This window comes from Phoxinus phoxinus (genome assembly GCF_949152265.1).
Source record: "Phoxinus phoxinus genome assembly, chromosome: 21".
Classification (NCBI taxonomy): domain Eukaryota; kingdom Metazoa; phylum Chordata; class Actinopteri; order Cypriniformes; family Leuciscidae; genus Phoxinus; species Phoxinus phoxinus.
This window is the reverse complement of record NC_136896.1, coordinates 26277831-26296832: the sequence shown is the minus strand read 5'-3', so window position 1 is coordinate 26296832 and position 19002 is coordinate 26277831. Positions and strand designations below refer to the sequence as shown.

General features: G+C 36.4%; 1 protein-coding gene across 3 annotated transcripts in view; it reads left to right on the top strand.

Annotated features, from left to right (window-relative positions):
* The window catches only part of prkg1 (protein kinase cGMP-dependent 1), a 146052-nt gene extending 127806 nt beyond the window's left edge, over nucleotides 1–18246 (top strand). For 2 of the 3 annotated variants that reach the window (XM_079594984.1, XM_079594985.1), the window contains 9 exons: nucleotides 13788–13884; nucleotides 14874–15013; nucleotides 15119–15208; nucleotides 15302–15443; nucleotides 15902–16065; nucleotides 16189–16311; nucleotides 16583–16645; nucleotides 16895–16961; nucleotides 17585–18246. In XM_079594984.1, coding sequence (XP_079451110.1) covers nucleotides 13788–13884; nucleotides 14874–15013; nucleotides 15119–15208; nucleotides 15302–15443; nucleotides 15902–16065; nucleotides 16189–16311; nucleotides 16583–16645; nucleotides 16895–16961; nucleotides 17585–17683 — 985 coding nt within the window. In that variant the 3' untranslated portion in view covers nucleotides 17684–18246. Of the gene's footprint in view, nucleotides 1–6814; nucleotides 6834–13787; nucleotides 13885–14873; nucleotides 15014–15118; nucleotides 15209–15301; nucleotides 15444–15901; nucleotides 16066–16188; nucleotides 16312–16582; nucleotides 16646–16894; nucleotides 16962–17584 lie in introns of those variants that run through there. The other variant, XM_079594986.1, reaches the window with a different exon arrangement.
* Nucleotides 18247–19002: the final 756 nt, after the last annotated feature.

Here is a 19002-nt window from a genome sequence, read left to right as displayed (position 1 = left end):
CAATTGTCTACTTAATATCACGCAATTCTGACTTTATTTAACCCTGTAAGTGTCACCCCCCTTTTTTTAATAGACATGAAAATGCACATTCCAAATTTAAATGGTTGTAATTCAAGAATGCGTTGGAATATAGATGTAAGATTGATTCTTGGTTTAAATAAGACATTTGGCAGATTTTTGTAGAAGTGAAATAAATTGAGAAAGTTAAACAGAAAAGTTATAGAAGTTTGAGTTTATAAAAATGTACAAAGTTAAACATGTAATTATTCATATTTTATATAAAATATATATTTTAAAAACCTGGTGGACTCTAAAAATGCAAAAAAACAAAATAAAATCAAAGCCAAAAATCTGAAGAAGTTTTGTTTCAAATTTTAGGTTGATATCTCAAAAAATAAGCTTTCAGTGAGATTTTGTGTGGTCGCAGTACCAAACTTTTTCACTAGTTGACATTAATGCCCATATAAGGGCGCCTCCATTTCCATATGTTGTTTGAGTGATCTGAACCATTATTTTTACAATTTCCATACAATTTATGAAGTACACATCCTATTCAGAAGTAGTATTGGAAGTTTGAATTCAACCTCTAAGGAACACCAAAAGAACACGCATGTGCATTATAGCTCGCTGCCACATCACAAATGGTGAATCTATTATTTTTTCTTTATATTTAAAACATTTTCAGACCTTTGTTTCTAAAACAATTGAATGGATGCTATCTTTTGAACTCTTGGCATGAAAACAAAGGTTTCTACCATTCTTTTGTGATTTTTCATGTTCATCACTATTTCAAAATAAAGGTCTGAACACGCCTTAGGAGTATGAAAATATTCTTGTTGCAAATTAATAAATTACGGCTCCTCTGTAATTTTTTTTTTTTTAAAAACAGTCACCAAATATGGAAACTAAAGATTGTAAGCTTTCAAATGATATATAGTTTGTGAAGATTAGTTTAGGTTTAGTATAGGATATTACTGTTTTAAATATGTAATGGCTGTGTATGCCAATATAAGGGGATAACTCGCAATTGTGAGATAAAAAGTCGCGATTATCTTTTAAAATGTTTTATTCTGTGGCGGAAACAAGCTTCCATACGGACTGTATTTCCTGGATTTTGCCCAAATGTTCAAGTGGATGTGAAGAATGCAATAAGGTAATCTAAAAGAAGTTTTGATCATGCAATGATGATTGTCAATACTTTGCACTTTAGAGTAAATCTGTTCAGTAGTCCCTATGTAACAAATCAATTGTGGTCCTGCTTCAAACTAAGTGATAAAAAGCAGTTGCCAATGTTTCGCAAAATACACGTACTCATCTCTGCATCAATGAAATGTGCAATTTGTAAAATCTGAAAAAGCATAATAGGGGCGCTTTAAGTGGCCCGACTGAATGAACATTCCCCAGCTGACAGGATCAACTCATGTTTGCTCAGTGCGTATGCTGCTGTTGGTCCAACACAGCTGGATCTGTGACTCATCACACAGTGGCTCCTGCTTCCAGTCGTCTGCTGTAGATAATGAATCACAATGTTCCTTTCTTCATGAGTCAAACAGCAACATAGGGCCAGATTTACTAAACGGGGCAAATTAGCATGTGACCACAATCCCATAAAAACACAGATGGAAGAGGAAAGTTCCGCAGGTGATGAACTGACAATGCACAAATGAAACACGTAGACGCAGCTCATTTCCATTATGACCAACACAATCCAAGAGCAGCGCAAGTTAGCTTAGGGTTGCAAACAAGCAGAGCCGATGATAATCAGGTGCGGGTAATCTACCAACAAAGTTTCGTGAGGTGCCTTCGTGCGCAGACGTTCATTAATGGAACATATACCAGTAACTTAACTACTGCAAACTTAGAAAATCACATTGAGTGATTTAAATAATCTCCCATAAACTTTGCATCTGAAAGGGAAACTCCTACAAATGCATACGCAACAAGGTCAGCTGCAAAAATAACACTCCACGTGTTTGTATCTGAAAAATTGAATTGCGTGTGCTCTTCGAAAATTTTTACGTTTTGTCTTTTTTAGAATTTTGTACTTCATTGGAATGGTACGAAACTTGCCACTTGTTCGCTATGTGAACAGAAAAAAAAATCAAGGACATGATTCGAAAAGGAAATGGTCCTGTAAAAAATAGTCACACTTGTGCTCCTCGCGGTCAAAAATTACCGCATTGCAATGAATGGGAGATTCATTTTATCTAGTGGAAACTTTTGGTACTGCGGCCAAACAAAATCTCACTGAAAGCTAATTTTTTTTAGATATCAAGCTCAAATTTGGAACACAACTTGTTTAGATTTATGGCTTTGATTTTCTTGCAGGTTTAGAGTAAAACGTGATTTTGAAAATATATATTTCATATAAAAAAAAATTATAGTATTTTTGTGCATTTTTCATAACAATACACGTAAAATTCTGTTACCTTTTTTAAGTTAACTTTTTTAAAAACTTTTTTCACTTCAGCAATAATCTGCCAAGTGTCGTCTTTGAAAAGAGATCAAACTCTCTAATGTTCTAAAGCATTCAAGATTTACTAGTTTAACTTGTAAATTACATTTTCAGGTCTATGCTCAAAAAGTGAATAAATGGATTATAAATACAACGTAAATATAATTTAGTATAAAAAAACCCCCCTGAAAATACAAAATATTAAATAAAAAAACATTAATTTCATTGACAAATTTGTTTTTTAAATTCCTAATTTTTGACTGACACGCGAAGAGCACTTAATCCTGACAATAGTTTTTTAACAGCAAAACAGGGTTTGCCCTGGCGAAAGCTGGTAGTAAATCTGGCCCATATTGTTAGAGATGTGACAACTGCTCAGTCCAAACACTGACATTAGACAGCGCTCTGATGTTGACATCCAAGGTTACTTGGTCAGTGAAACTAACGGTGAGCTTGAAGGAAGGATGGCACCTGCAGTGACACCAACATCTCGAACTGTCATAACCATTGTTCTTCACGGTCACGTGCGCTCATGAACATGCACTGTACGGTGGTCTTGTTGCCATGGCGGCACCTCTGTCCTCATTAGAGCATCAGGCGTCTCGAGTGGTGAATACACAGAGTGCTATGAAGTTGTGTTAATGAAATGCACTGTGCTCACAATAGCAAGTGTCTAAACAACCTCTATCACTCCAGAGGATTACGTTACACTCATTAGTTACTAGGTGTGTGTGTGTGTGTGTGTGTGTGTGTGTGTGTGTGTGTGTGTGTGTGTGTGTGTGTGCGTGTGTGCTCTTCAAACATGTACTGTTCTGTTTTGCAATTGGTGCTTTTGGATATTTCAGAAATAGTGATTTTTGTCCTGCATTTGATAGGGTTTGGTAGTGCTAATCGTTAGCACATCGCTACTATATTTATCTCAACATTGTTTTGATATTTCAGAGTCATATATGTGAGCTATGTCCAGGAATCAAACACACGCACATCTATTATATGACAGTGTTCATACTGATTTTTTAAAGTTGTAATATCATATAATAGAAATGTACATGTTGTAATTTTTTATAATGATATGTATTATTATTATTATTTACAATATTTACATTTGTATGATATTATTAATAATTATTTAATATTATTAATAATAATTATAGTTTTCAATGGTGGAGTTTTGGTATGGGACTTTGTTTCTTTGGTTAATGGAAAACACAAATTTGAAAACATTATTTTTATTCATATATATATACACTGTCTAGTGGCACAGAAATTACACCCTTTACTTTAAAAAAATAAACTATCTTTTAAAAGTTTAGGATCAGTAAGATAAAAATAAATTAATATGTTTATTAAAGCTGCAGTCCGTCGTTTTTCCTCTTTGTCGCCATCTCTGTTCGAAATCTGCAATTGCAGTTATTCGCGGAATTATTAACTGTGCGTGGGTAGTAAATCAGCATGAAACAGCGCGGATGAACACAATGTATTGAGGCTGCCGCGTCGCTGTGGATACTGTACTTTCATCAGCAATCTCAGAGTATACCTTTTGAAAGTGTCAACATTAGAATTTCCATCGAAAAATGTCATCTGAACAAGTAAGTAACATTCACTTTTGTTCTGACCAAATTCGGGGGGTGGGGGGAAGCATTGCAGTAGGGTACCATGCTGATCAAATCTAACGATTGCTTATATCACGTCAAAACGTGAAAAATATATTTTTTTCTGTAGCCAATCTGAAGTCCGAAGTCTTTGTGTTTTACAACTGGTGAATCTCCAGTTGTCACTGGTGATTGTCGCTTTAAACTTTCGGGATCCGCCATACCAAGTGCTAAGCTAAATCTCCACCTCCATCATCCACACACGCTAGCCGAGACTCCTTCTCTATGTGTACAGAAGTGACGTAATGACGCAAAGACATGCTCGAAATTCCCGCGGAAATCCACCAGTACCACTGGAATTAAAATCATTATTACAAGCTTACTGTTTTGAATCGAGGTAAGGCAAGCAGATCGTTTTGAACACTGGCTGGTTACGTTTTTTTTCAAAAATGTCTTTTTTGATATTTTTAAACACAAAAAAGTGCCGGACTGCAGCTTTAAGCAAGGATGTATTATATTCATCAAATTTACTGTACGGTTTTTAAGTAAATTAAACAATCATGGATTTAAAAAAGTGCATCACAGAAAAGTTTCTAGCAGTAAATGAACATACTGTATTAAAATGATTTTTGAAGGATCATGTGACACTGATGAGGAATGATGCTGAAAATTCAGCTTTGCATCATTACATTTAAAATATAAAACTCTTTTATTATATTTCTGATCAAATAAATGCATCCTTGGTGAACATTATTTTCCAAATCAAAATAAAATTCAGACCCCAGACCAGTGTATGATAAAAGAATTGTCCTGCAACAGGGTTTATAAAAATAACCTGCAGTTTGCAATATTGTTACTGACTTGGACTTGTGACAGAGGACTTCAGACTTGGACTCAAAGACTTGTCTGGCAAATAGTTTGACATTCTGATCTGAGGTTACCCCAAAAGTTGCTCCATGTTGGTTTAGCTTGCCATGGTGAGAAAACCAGCAGATGTCATTTCACACACTGTCATTTCAGTACACTATGTTCTGTCCTCTGCAATATGTGCACACATTGGCCTTATGCCATCAGTCAACAAATACTTAAGGCCCTGATATACACACAGCACAGGTCTTTTTTCTTCATCGCACAGGGGTAAAAAAAATAATGTGTTAAATATAAAATAGCGGTATATTAGCGAATATTTTAGATCAACGTTCATGCGTGCTTGGGCTGGACATGCCGAGGCAGCTGTCTCCAGTCCCTTTTGCTAGCATGTCGTTTTTCTTGGGAATCACCTGACATAAACAGCCTCTATATCCGGCAGCAGAGGAGACCCTGCACAGTGTAGCACAGATGATTATGTGCACAGATTACTGAATAGTAATTGGCTACAGACCAATATTGATATGTAAGGATTGTTTTCATTTTTTATTATTTATTCTAGACCAAGAAAATATTAATTAAAAAAAGTGCATATTTTATTATTATACAGGTATTACAATAAAAATAAAAAAAAATAAAAAATAAAAAAAAATTATATATATATATATATATATATATATATATATAAACATCTTAAACCAGCAAAACCTTGTTGTTTGGTCTCCCAGCCTGGTGTGCTGGTTTTGTGCACTAAGACCAGAACTTTTGTTTTCCGTTGTTTTGACTCGCTGTAGAAAAACGGTACAATGCCACAATTATGTCCCGCGGTCCAGATGGAACCGGTCCACCATTTAAATACCACTGTCCCACATGCATGGGCATTGTTACCAGTCGGTTATGAAATGATATCTGATTTATGAGCATTAGTTTAAAAAGTTGTTCAGCTTCTTAAACAGACTGACGTGTTATTAAACATTTTTGAATAAGCAATTTAATGCTGTATTTGATTTGGTTTATATTTCCTTAATGTACCCTCTCAAAGGATTAGTTCACTTTTAAAAAAACTTTTGCTGATAATTTACTCACCACGATGTCATCCAAGATGTCCAAGTCTTTCTTTCTTCAGTCGAAAAGAAATTAAGGTTTTTGATGAAAACATTTCTCCATATAATGTACTTCACTGGCGACCAAACGGTTCAAGATCCAAATGACAGTTTCAGTGCCGCTTCAACGGGCTTTAAACGATACCAGACGATGAATAAGGGTCTTATCTAGCGAAACGCTCGGTCATTTCAAAAATAAATAAAAAAGTTTAAGTTTTATAAGCACAAACGCTCGCCTTGCTCTGTTCTGTGATGCGCGTTCGTGACGTCACGTAATACGCAATTACGCTGAAAAGGTCACGCTTGACGTACCGAGTCAGTGTTTAGAAATGTGCGGAAGGAGGACCATACACACATATTCAAATGTCTTTGTGTCAGTTTATCGTTTAAAATGCCCATTGCGTGTGCGTATCCTGGTGTTGTAATATTAAAAAGCCTAAAAGAAAATTTTTGTCAGGATAGAAATGTTTTACTTTTCATAGAAGCGTGACCTTTTCAACGTAATTGCGTATTACGTGACGTCACGAACGCGCATCACAGAACAGAGCAAGGCGAGCATTTGTGCTTATAAAACTTCAACTTTTTTTATTTATTTTTGAAATGACCGAGCGTTTCGCTAGATAAGACCCTTATTCATCGTCTGGTATCGTGTAAAGCCCGTTGAAGCTGCACTGAAACTGTCATTTGGACCTTGAACCGTTTGGTCGCCAGTGAAGTACATTATATGGAGAAATGTTTTCATCAAAAACCTTAATTTAACCTTAATTTCTTTTCGACTGAAGAAAGAAAGACATGGACATCTTGGATGACATGGGGGTGAGTAAATTATCAGCAAAAGTTTTTTTAAAAGTGAACTAATCCTTTAAGAGAGACAATTATTTAGCATTGTTCCCCTTACTAAAATGATGTAGGCCTATTCAAAATACGATTCAACTATTGGGAATAATTGGGAAAGTTAAAAGTCATGCAACATTTTTTATTCAAGACACACTACACGTATAGAAATTGCACTTATTTACCACATTGCATGCATCATCTTGTAAAATCTGTCCAGACATACACTGCAGAATCCTTCATCTCTAGAAACACAATCTTGACAGATGCTTATGTAAGGTGTTTATTTTTGCACCTGGCCTTTCACTCTCAAGTGCAACCCATCTGACAGCTCAGCTGCTTACGTCCTCCAGAGGTTCAGTTGTATTCTGTATCATTGACTATGAATTCCAAATCCGTCTATATGTCAGACTCATTACATGTGTTTGGCATGTTGCTTTCTGAACAAATAGTTTCACATGCCTTGACTTTAAGAACGGACACCTTAGATTCTGCAAGTATTTCCCCATTTGTTTTCATCATAAATGTAAAAATAAATAAATAAATTAATATTTAACTAAAACAGTTCTAAGCCTTAAACCAAACCAAGGACTTTGTACCAAAAGGACTTCCATCCCACATACTCATGAGAACAAAATCGTCACTTCCTTGGAAATTGGGGAAAAATGTCTGGAATAAAAACGGAAGTTGTTGCAATTGGGGAAGCCACTGTGGGGTTTTTCCTACATCATAAATGACTTGCGTCTCAGAGCGCGCAGACAAAGCGCAATATATGCTGTCATGTTCTCTTGCATTCGGATGCCTGGTGTTGGGGAACTCAATCATGTGAGAAACTTCTTGGAGGGAATAAAACCAAATCATTTTAATGACAAACTTTGGCTCAGACATTTAAAAATGATCAAACTAATGTTGAGATGCTGAAGATATTTTAAAGAATGTTGGTGAACAGACAGTTGCTGGACCCCATTGACTTCCATAGTAGGAAAAAAAGATACTATGGAAGTCAATGGGGTCCAGCAACTGTCTGTTCACCAACATTCTTTAAAATATCTTCTTTTGTGTTCAACAGAGGAAAGAAACTCATACAGGTTTGAAACAACTTGAGGGTGAGTAAATTATGACAGAATTTTCATTTTTGGGTGAACTATCCCTTTAATAGTGAGAATTGGACCCTAAACTAAAGTGTTGCCATTATTTTTAATTAACGCTGAGTGATAAAATGTTGCCTTGGCTTTTGGCTTGCTTAGTTGGGGACATTTAATATTCAATAATATTATTGATCTGCCTAACTTCAGGAGGACGGTGGCGATGACGCAATTGTCTTCTAGAAACAAACTTGTTGTATTATTTTCATGTTATCACTGTGAAGCTGCTTTGATACAATCTGTGTTGTAAAAAGCGCTATATAAATAAAGGTGACTTGACTTGACTTGACTTGACTTAATTATACAAGCAAGACCTTTTCAGTCGGCTGAGCTGCCAAGCCATTCCTCTGTCATGTGTTATTACTGTCCTGCTGTAGTTTGGAGAAAGGCCACCCGTACATCATAATGACAGACGTTATCTGTGGCATCAGAAGAGGGTGTTGAAGGAACAAAGCTGAGATTGGTGCAAGGTCAATACTGCTGTTAGGATTCATGTGACGGAGACCTCGCACGTCGATCTAAAAACAGCCCAAGAAAAAAAAACAGGCCATTATATGAATGACACATGAGCCAACACGAGTGGTTGTTGCATAAGCTGATAAGCTGTGCACCCTGGCATTTGCATTTTATTTCTAGAGTCAAATTTTACATTGTACATTGAGGCATTATGAATAATATTTTTACTAAACCGTAACAAAAATGCTCTCAGTCAATCTGGCACTGTGCCAATGATTCACAAAATTGTTTGTTTTATTTGATCCCAACGAGAGTTCAATTGACAATTGGATTTGACAGTAACATTATGATAAACACATTTTTCTAAATACCGGTAATAAAATCAATGTATCGCATACAAATATCAGTCTGTATACCATGTCAGTTTAAACTTTATTATCAAAGCCTAAAAAGGACATTATACAGTAGCATGGAAAAAGTTGAGTATTGTTTACACTGGTGGCTTTGCAGCGCGTCAGATTTCACATGTATGTGGAATGGTCACATGCATGTACTGGATTTAGCTTTCCAATAGACAACCATTAAATACAATTTTTTGTTAGTTGCTCTAGAGAGATCTGTGCATGACATTTTACATTTAGTAAGGCCTGTGTATTAAAGAGTGATTTTAAAATTATTCAAAGTCCCAGTGTGGTCAAATAGGTCATGTAAGACACGTGCAAACTTAAATGAGTAAAACATAATGTGACAAGAACCAAGTCAACAAGAGCTAACCAAGACTTAAAAAGGTCGTCCTAAGTCAAGGGGATGTAATGCAGTCAAATGCTGCATTGTGGAGAACACCTGGGCAGGCCGCCCGCAGCACGCTGTTTTCTGTCATTTCATCCATCTTTTCTTTGTTGGGTATGAGGTCAAACCCCAGCACCCAGCCGTTCTTAGCTAACCACTGACCCCTGAGGAAACTGCCCGCGGCCCGACTAGAGTTCGGACTTAGGGCTTATTTTCACAGCTGTAACAGCAGAAGTGGAGATGTTGAAAGGCGGCCGTTTCTGCATGGAGGAATTTGACTGGTCTTCAGCTTTTTACGAGAGATTGGAGGCCAGTCAAGGTCTAGAACATTCCTCCGAAAAACTCTGGTGTTTATGCTAGATAGGCAGCATTTCAAAATGATAGTTCACCCTAGTGAAAAATAAATATACTGAGTTGAATTTTAAATACATATATTTAATGATAAGTATACTAAAAATAGATTGACATGTCTATGTACTAATGGACATGTCTATGTACTAACTGAAAACTATAAATGTAAATAATAAGATAAAACACCTAAAAAACTATACTGTAAATGCAGTTATTTCATGCTTTCATCAAGCACACAAACTTCACACCTTAAAAGTGTCTAAAGTAATGTTTTAATGTGATTTTAACATAGGCCTAAATATAGTCAACCAAATGTTTGTTCAGTGAAGGGGGCAGTTTTTGTATATGTATGATAAGCCAATCTCTCCTCACCTTCCATTCACGGGCTGTGAAATGGAATTCACGACGATCGATTTTGCTGTATTGCTAAACAACCGAACTCGCTCGAGTGCACACTAGAGTCTGTGTTGCAGATTTGGCACATTTGTCAGAAGGAAACCTTTAGAGTCTAGAAGCTCATTGCAGCAAAAGACACAAGTCTCACAATGTATTTCAAACCTGAGAATTATGAAATTATTTTAAGATGATGTTATGTAATTTTTTTTTAGATGAGACTTGAGACTTGTACTTGATCAGAAATTACGATCATACGGTACTAATACACTTTCCCCCATTAATGCAACTTTAATGGCCCGTTGGTCTTTGAAATGTGGAAATGTCAAAATATGAATTATTAAATTAATTATTAATTTTAACCTGACCAGTCCTCAAAAATTACACACAAAGTTAAAATCTCAAATAAACTCAATGAAAAGTATAATGGGAGACCGTCATACCGAAAAAACGATTTGCTTATAGTGTAACAGTATAGAGAGAACACAAAGTAACCCCAATTGTGCATGGTGAATATCTGCGTGGTGGCGCAACTGGTAGGGACACATGTGCTTGTGTGGAAGGGACACGGGTTCGAATCTAGTCTGTAGTTTTTCCTACATTCAGTGTACATATATATGTTTCCAATGTCTCACTGATGTTCTCCGGATACGTGAGTTTCTGGAAAAGTATACTATTTTTTCACTAGGGAAATTCTCTTAATTTACTCTCCATAAGAGTCGCTCGAAACCTCTATGACTTTCTGTTGTGTGAAACACAAAAGAATACAGTTTGATAACTGTGTTCTTTGTCTATACAATGAAATTCAGTGAGGTCTAAAGTTGTTTGTTATCTTCTCTTAGGTGAAAATACATAATTTGTCTATAGGTCCTGCCTCAAAGCAGATTCAATATTGTGGCTTACACTTTTGTTTCATTAGCTTAGCACCATAGTAATGCCAACCAAACTCAATTAAAATCAGTTGTTTGACACACAAAGTTGCCAATGTAGTGCATTCCAAATCAGTCAAATCCGTTTGTTATGCTGCCATTAACAGTAGGCACCGCACTAGGTTTGGAACGGAGCCTATATCAAATGATTTCTTCCAGTAGAGATTTTAGACCCAAGTACTGTAAATCGGCTTTGGATATTTCAGACCGTCTTATCAAAGCCTCGCAGTCAGTACCTTGTACTTGTTTACTGTCCCATTAGCGGGTTATAAGTACATATGGGTTACAAACTGTAACCAATGCTCTCAGCTACGGCAGTGGAAAATCTCTCTGGTTGACCGTGTGACGTCTGTCATCAGTAGCTCTTCTCAGAGCTCACGCCTAACATATCACCTGTCAACAGCTTATGTGAAATCCAGCCCACTCCCCTCTTCCCGTATGGAGCTCAAACACTTATGCTTGTAACCATAACCATGGAAAACAACCTTGGTTTGTAAACTCTTGTTTAAAAAGGGTTGATTTTAAGAATAAATGTAGATAATGTAATAAGGTTAATGCCAATTAATAGACCCTTGAGTAATTTGACTTGTTAACTAATTAGTATGTTTCATTAATTTGAATTTACTTTTTAGTTTTCTAGTGATTCTGTTGAACTACACTATTAACTGCTGATTATATCAATTACCTGTAGTAGATTGTGCCCCAGTAAACAACCATGACCAATATAGTTTCATTTATCAAATTAGAACTCTTACTCCTAGACTTGAATTGCAGTTTATGTAGGGCTAGGAATTTACATTATCGTTATTTTCCCCAGAATACTGAAACCAGATGATTTACATGCATTTTTTGTTGATGTGGATCATGGGACAATGTACCAACATACTGCCTTCTTTACAGAAGAATGACTCTCGCAGAAGCAGCCAAATCACTATGTGGCATGATCTTCTTATACAGACAAGTGCAGGTCTCTCATTGGCGTGAGAGGTTGGAGGGGGCAGCTGTCCCACTGCCCATGGAGTCTTAGTTAAATATGGAAACATACTGCAGATACTGTGTCCTTGTCGTGTCAGATATCAGTGGTGGTCCTCCAGGGTGTTTTCCAGCTTCTAAAGTGACATGAGGGTTTCTGCGCTTGTACTGAGACTTTGACCTTGAGACTTTTAGCATTATAACATCTAGATTTGTGAAAAGTATGGGGAAATCATATTATTTGACTCACCTTCGTGTCATTCCAAACCCGTATGACTTTCTTCTGTGGAACACAATAGAATATATTTTGAAGAATGTTTTGGTCCAATGAAAGTTAATCCTATTGGTTTTAATCATTTTTTTGGGGGGGCTGAAATATCAGGTTATGGCTAGATACTGGTACTTTGGGCCAAAACATTCGTCAAATGATCTACTTTTGTGTCCGACAGTAGAATGAAAGTCATACAGGTTTGGAGCGACATGGGTAAAATAATTTTAATTTAAAGTATGTGTGCCTTGTCAAACTTGGTAAAAACCAAATGTAATGTGTCCTATGTAAATCTACAGGTCACACAAGAGAAGCCTGAAGCCTATTAAGAATTAAATTAAATAAATGTCAGATTTGTTGTTTGACATTTGACAGATGGTTATAAACAATATTTCTTTAGGGCAAGGACTGTAACCCATTCACAAATTGTTATGCTGTAAAATATGTAACAGTTTTTTTTAAATGATAAATAAGCTTTTCCCTTGGAATAGAGTAGGAATGCAAGTATTCAGCTTTAAAAGTACTCAAGTAAATTCCTCAAAACAATACTTAAGTGTAGTAGTAGTGAAGTACAATTATTAAGGATACCGGATTAGGGTCCCATTTGACATGACATCTAGCTAAAGATACGTTTCTTCCAGTCTTTCAGATGATTTATTCCGGTCACAGGACCTAGCTATCGCACTTATTTCCAAGATGAGCTAATTTTGTTAAAATATGTGTTAATTGAAAGGTTCACAGTCTCTCGGTGATAAATCATCTAAATGGGCTCATAATTATGCAGCACCAGTGTCCTTCTCAAGTTAAATTTGAACTTTAAGGAGAGATGTGGTGGTGTGAGGGTAGAGCGGGGAAACCTTTTCTGACTAGGTGAACCAGAAGCCAAGTTCACATGCTAAAAATAAAGCTGGATCAGGCAAGGCAGTATTAGCAGAGACTGGCACTCGCATAGAGAACACAGTCAAGCTCAGTTTTGGAACGGATTGAGACTTAGTCGCAAGGACATAACTAGTCTCGCCGGTCTAGCGTACTGTCCCTGGGCGAGCACAAGGACAGAATTTCTTGCTTTGTGAGATTTTCAGCAAATCAGCGAGGATCTTTGCTCAACTTTTAGTACTGTCTCGGCCTATGACAGTGACAACTTTGGGTATTTCTACAGCCAAACATTGTGTCCAGAAGAGCTTTCACAGACCGATATTGATGCAGAGAGACTCCACCAATCTGGATCGCTTTGTCCTTCGCCAGACTCGAATTGCACTGCATCCCAAATCTCGAAATGTAACCTGGAAATGGCGCCTTATCTCCACTTTTGAGCAAAGACTGTTGTTATTGTTCTGCCATACGTGCTCTTGCGAGGACTATACTGCATATTGCAAGCCAAATATTGCAAGTTCATCTTTGCAATATTGCTGGTCGTTTTGAGAATTGTACATTTAACTGTTTCACAGTATTTGATTTGGTCAAACCACAACGAGGCCACAATGCGTGAGCTACTTCCTATCCCAGAAAAGGAGAGGAAGGAGAGGGAGCGAATAAACAGCATTCCTGTCCCAATTCCTGCTCCAACATTCCCTATTACATACTCTATCCAAACCTCTAAGAAGTTTCCCTTTTTCCACTTCAAAAAATGCAGATACGAGGCGGAGAATGCCTTCTTCTCCAACCTGAAGCTGGTGGACTTCAACATCATCGACACCTTGGGAGTTGGAGGATTTGGAAGAGTTGAGCTGGTAGGATGGTCCACCTTATACATGTGTGCATTTTATGTTGGATGTTTTCATGTAAATAAAAAAGGTTTTAAAAAGCATCAGCCTTTATAATAAAGCACTACAAGTTGACTGCAGCAAGAAAATAGTGATTGCATATGGTTTAGTTGCTTTATGGTATTCTGCTTATGGTATGCAACACCCCAAAAACAAAAACAAAATATGTTGACTGATAATACAAATATATTTTACTAATCTACATTGTAGGAAAAATGTGCAGCTCTCAAATGATCTACGGTGCTAAAGGACAGATCAGGTCTGGGAATGCTCTAACTCTATTCAGGGTAACTTTCCACAACAGAGCTAATAGGGTAGACATCTGAATTACTGCCACACAAAGTTCAAGAAGACTAGTTTGATATAGTTAGATAGATAGATAGATAGATAGATAGATAGATAGATAGATAGATAGATAGATAGATAGATAGATAGATAGATAGATAGATAGATAGATAGATAGATAGATAGATAGATAGATAGATCGATAGATAGATTTAAAAAATAATTAATGTGTGACGTTTTCTGCATGACCATTTATGTTAGAAACTCTGACGTAGAGAGGAGGGAAGAAACCCGCATTGCGGATCAGACTCTGTTGTAAAGGAAAGCCCAGTGGTCCTGGAAGAGGATTCCCCTTTCCACTCGCCTATTTCTGGCAATGCGGCAACATAGTAAAAAGTGGCCTGTCGCCAGGGAGTTATATATGCGTGTAGTGCTGTCCGTTTGCTAGATAGCTACAGGATCGAATGAACATGCTAATGCCATCATGAAGACGCAATGTGAAGAATTCCTTCTCTCAGTCAGTCTATTTCAAAGACCCTTTACACATTAATATACCATGATTCAATTGCTATATTAACACTTGTTTTTATGGCTTGTTTCCATAAGCAATTTGCTTAGAAGCACCTTTTCTGTGCTCATTTTTTTTTTGTGTGTACCTTTGGTGTCCACAGGTACAGCTCAAGAGTGAAGAGACCAAAACATTTGCAATGAAGATTCTGAAAAAGCGTCACATCGTGGATACGCGGCAACAGGAGCACATCCGCTCTGAGAAACAGATCATGCAGGAGGCTCATTCAGACTTCATTGTAAGGTAGGTGCTAAAACCTCCCGAGAGCATCATTGGAGGTCAAATCCTAAACATATCAAGGTACAAAAAAAATTTGATTGACAAAATGATGTGGTTGTGTTCCCTCAGGTTGTACAGAACTTTCAAAGACAGCAAATATCTGTACATGTTGATGGAAGCCTGCCTAGGAGGAGAGCTTTGGACCATTCTTAGAGACAGGTAGCCAAATTGTTTTTGTGATGGTGGCAGGTGCTAATCATTCTAAATAATAGAAACCCTGTAAAACATCCGTTTTTTTTTCTCTATTCATAGAGGATCATTTGAAGACTCAACTACACGGTTTTATACAGCATGTGTGGTCGAAGCATTTGCTTACCTGCATTCCAAGGGAATAATCTACCGAGATTTAAAGCCAGAAAATCTCATTCTGGATCATAGAGGATATGCTAAGCTCGTGAGTATACTGTACATTTCAAGATCATTTTTAATGAGATGACACATGAGGCTGGTGAATTTTAAAGACTGATCTTAGTGTCAAGTGGTATCAGGGGGAGGGACTTCTCTTTCTAGAGAGCATCTGATTGGACAACAATTTGTATACACCTCTGAGTGCAAGATGAGTCATCAATAATTTTGGTCCATTTACCCAAGATGAGAAATACTTTTAAATGTGCATTTCTTTTTCTTATCAACTTTTTAGTACACTAGGAAATTCAAAGCTACACTAAAAATAGTGGGTTGTTTCAAGTCATGTTTTGGTCAAATATGGACAAACCCAGCCGTTGTGTTTAAAACAGTTGAGTTTTTTTCTATTTGACCCAAACATGAGTTGAAACAACCCAGCATTTTTTTTAAGAGTTTAACAGACATGTTCTAAAAGCTGTAATTTTTATGTCCATTCGTCTCTTGTAGGTGGACTTTGGCTTTGCTAAAAAGATTGGATTTGGGAAAAAAACATGGACTTTCTGTGGAACGCCGGAGTATGTAGCCCCAGAGATCATTCTTAATAAAGGCCATGACATCTCAGCAGACTACTGGTCATTGGGAATTCTTATGTATGAACTCTTGACTGGAAGGTAAATCATGTTTCCTATTACTGTGTTTGAAAAAAGTCAAGTTAAGCTAAAATGTTTTCCATTTGTGTGTTTAAGTTTACTCATTCTAATGTAATAAAAATCCGATGTGTATTTGTTGTTCAGCCCACCATTCTCAGGACCAGATCCAATGAAGACATATAATATAATTTTAAGAGGAATCGACATGATAGAATTTCCAAAGAAGATCACCAAAAATGCAGGCAATCTAATTAAAAAACTATGCAGGTGGGTACATTTCAAAAACCCTTAGGTTCAATCTGTGCTGATTTATTGACAGTTATTGACACATTAATACTCTATTTCAGTTGAGTTTTAAATGAACTTGAAATGTTCTAATGTTTCAAAGCTGTTAAGCTCTATCATACATGTATACCTCACGGGTAAAACAAATCCTTAGTTTGAAATATAGTGTATCTGGGTTTGGCAAAGGCAATTTTTGACAAAATCAGTTCCATAATTGAATCTCTTTTTTTCCTCCAAATATTGTTTCCCCCAGGGACAATCCGTCTGAGAGGCTAGGAAACTTGAAAAATGGAGTCAAAGATATCCAAAAACACAAGTGAGTGTCCCTATTATTTGGGAATTTGAAAATTGTGGTTTTCAGGTCTAGAAAAGTGCTGACACTTTTATAAAATCATTAAAGTCAATTAATTAATATTGTCAATATACTGTATAAAAACTATATATTTTGTCTTGGGGTCAAATATATTCTATTAAATTTAAATATTGAAATTCCTAAGAATGATGTGTGTCAATCAAATGGAACACCACACTACGCAGGATCTTTATTCTATGTTTTCCATCATAGATGGTTTGAAGGCTTTAACTGGGAAGGCCTGCGCAAAGGAACCCTCGTACCTCCAATTATTCCTGATGTGAGTATTCCACATCCTCGTCTCCAGAGGGATGAGCAAAATACACATAAAAAGCTCCTTTTTAATTCACAAGTGTACATTTGCATTTAAATGAAGAGGACTTAAAAGTGTTTAAAATATAAAATTCAACACCCAAAACCTTTGTGACAAAACATAATTACGTAGTTAATTTTGGTATAGTAAATACTGTGAGAAGAATTGATACAGTTAAAACAGATTTTAATTTTGCCATGAAATACAGCTAAAAATCCTCTAGATTTGCTTTAATTGTTTGTAGGGCTGCACAATTGGGCCAAAAAATAATGATACTAATAATAATTATTATTATTTAATTATTAATACAAATTAAGAATAATATTACTATTGTAATATTTCACTGTGAAAAATCTTTAAGTATAAATAACATAATAATTGTATTGTATTGTGCAACTGTAAAATTACAAAAAAATATATTAATTGATATATATAAATGAAATACTTTTCAGAAACCAAATAATGCATAAACAATGCAGCCAGGCACACATCATTATTAAGCTCTTTTACAGCTGTGTTTATGACATTCACATTACTGCTCAACATTTGTGCGTCTAACATCCCATTTCCTCCACTCACGTTCCTATCAGGTTGCCAGCCCGACTGACACCAGTAACTTTGATAGCTTTCCTGAGGACAACGAGGACCCTCCCCCAGACGACAATTCCGGCTGGGACACTGATTTCTAAAAGTGAAACTCGTAACATGCCCCGCCCTGGAGCGTCCCGTGCGATTCGTCAGCCTGAAGGTGCGATCGAACAGGAGATTGGAAGACGCCTAGCCCAGCTCTGTGACACCAAGTTGCCTTCGCCCATGCTTCTGTCCTGCGGTGGTCCCAGCTCCCCGCCACAACCCACGACTCACATAACTGTCCTAATCAGAAAGACTGGAGTTCATATTTGGCCTCAGATTGACTGGCACTGATGTTTCATAAATGAGCCCTTAACATATATTTTTTTCTGTGTTTTATGTTTGACCGATTGCACACGCAGCATTTGCAGTTTTGTGTCTGGGGTTTTCAAAATAGAATCATAAGTAGAGACAGGACTATGATCTGGGCTGAGTATTGATACTGTTTCTAAGATGCATTTCAATCAGGATTTTAGTTTGCATTTACTTTTAATTGTATGACATACAGTAGCTGTGTGTAAAATACATTTGGAACAGAAGCACACCAATGTCACATACTTAAAAAAGGTTCTGTAGTGGATACAGATTGGTTTTTAGATATGATTAAATTCATTTCCATGTTGTCCTTTTTTATGTATACTCATTTAAAAGGGATAATCCATCCAAAAATAAAACCTCTTTACTTTCTTCTGTGGAACACAGAAGCGGATATTTTGAAGATTGTTGGCAACAACGGTCCAATGGTTTCGGTTTCCATTGACTTCCATTATATGGACGAAAAATACAATGGACGTCAATGGGAACGGACACTGGTTGCCAACATCCTTCAAAATATATTATTTTATGTTCCACGGAAAAAAGAATGTACTGGTTTGGAACGACAAGAGGGTGAGTAAATTATGAGAGATTTTTTTGGTAAACTATCTATTAAATCTTTAATCAGAATCTTCTAATAAAAGGTTTCTAGACTGGATATTTTCTATTTGTAGAATGGGGTTTCATCATTAATGAATAACACAGAAACAAGCGAGTAACACAATATTAACAATCTAGTAACTGTTATTAACTAACAAGAAACTCTGATTAAGGAATTATTAGGTAGCGCTCAGTTGAATGTGGTTCACTATATTTCACTAGTAGTTCACTATAGCTAATCAATTACTAAAAATGTAGGTATGAACTACATACAGGTTCATAATTAATGTGAATAATGCATACTACAGAGTTATGCTTTTCGTTTTAGAATATGGTTACAAATAATTGGTAATTCATTCTGAAGGATTTGGTAATACTAGTGGGTTACCATGATCCTCACTTTAGACGTAGTAGTAATCCTCTGGGAGGTATGAAAAAATAGTAGTTATTGATTAGCTATAAT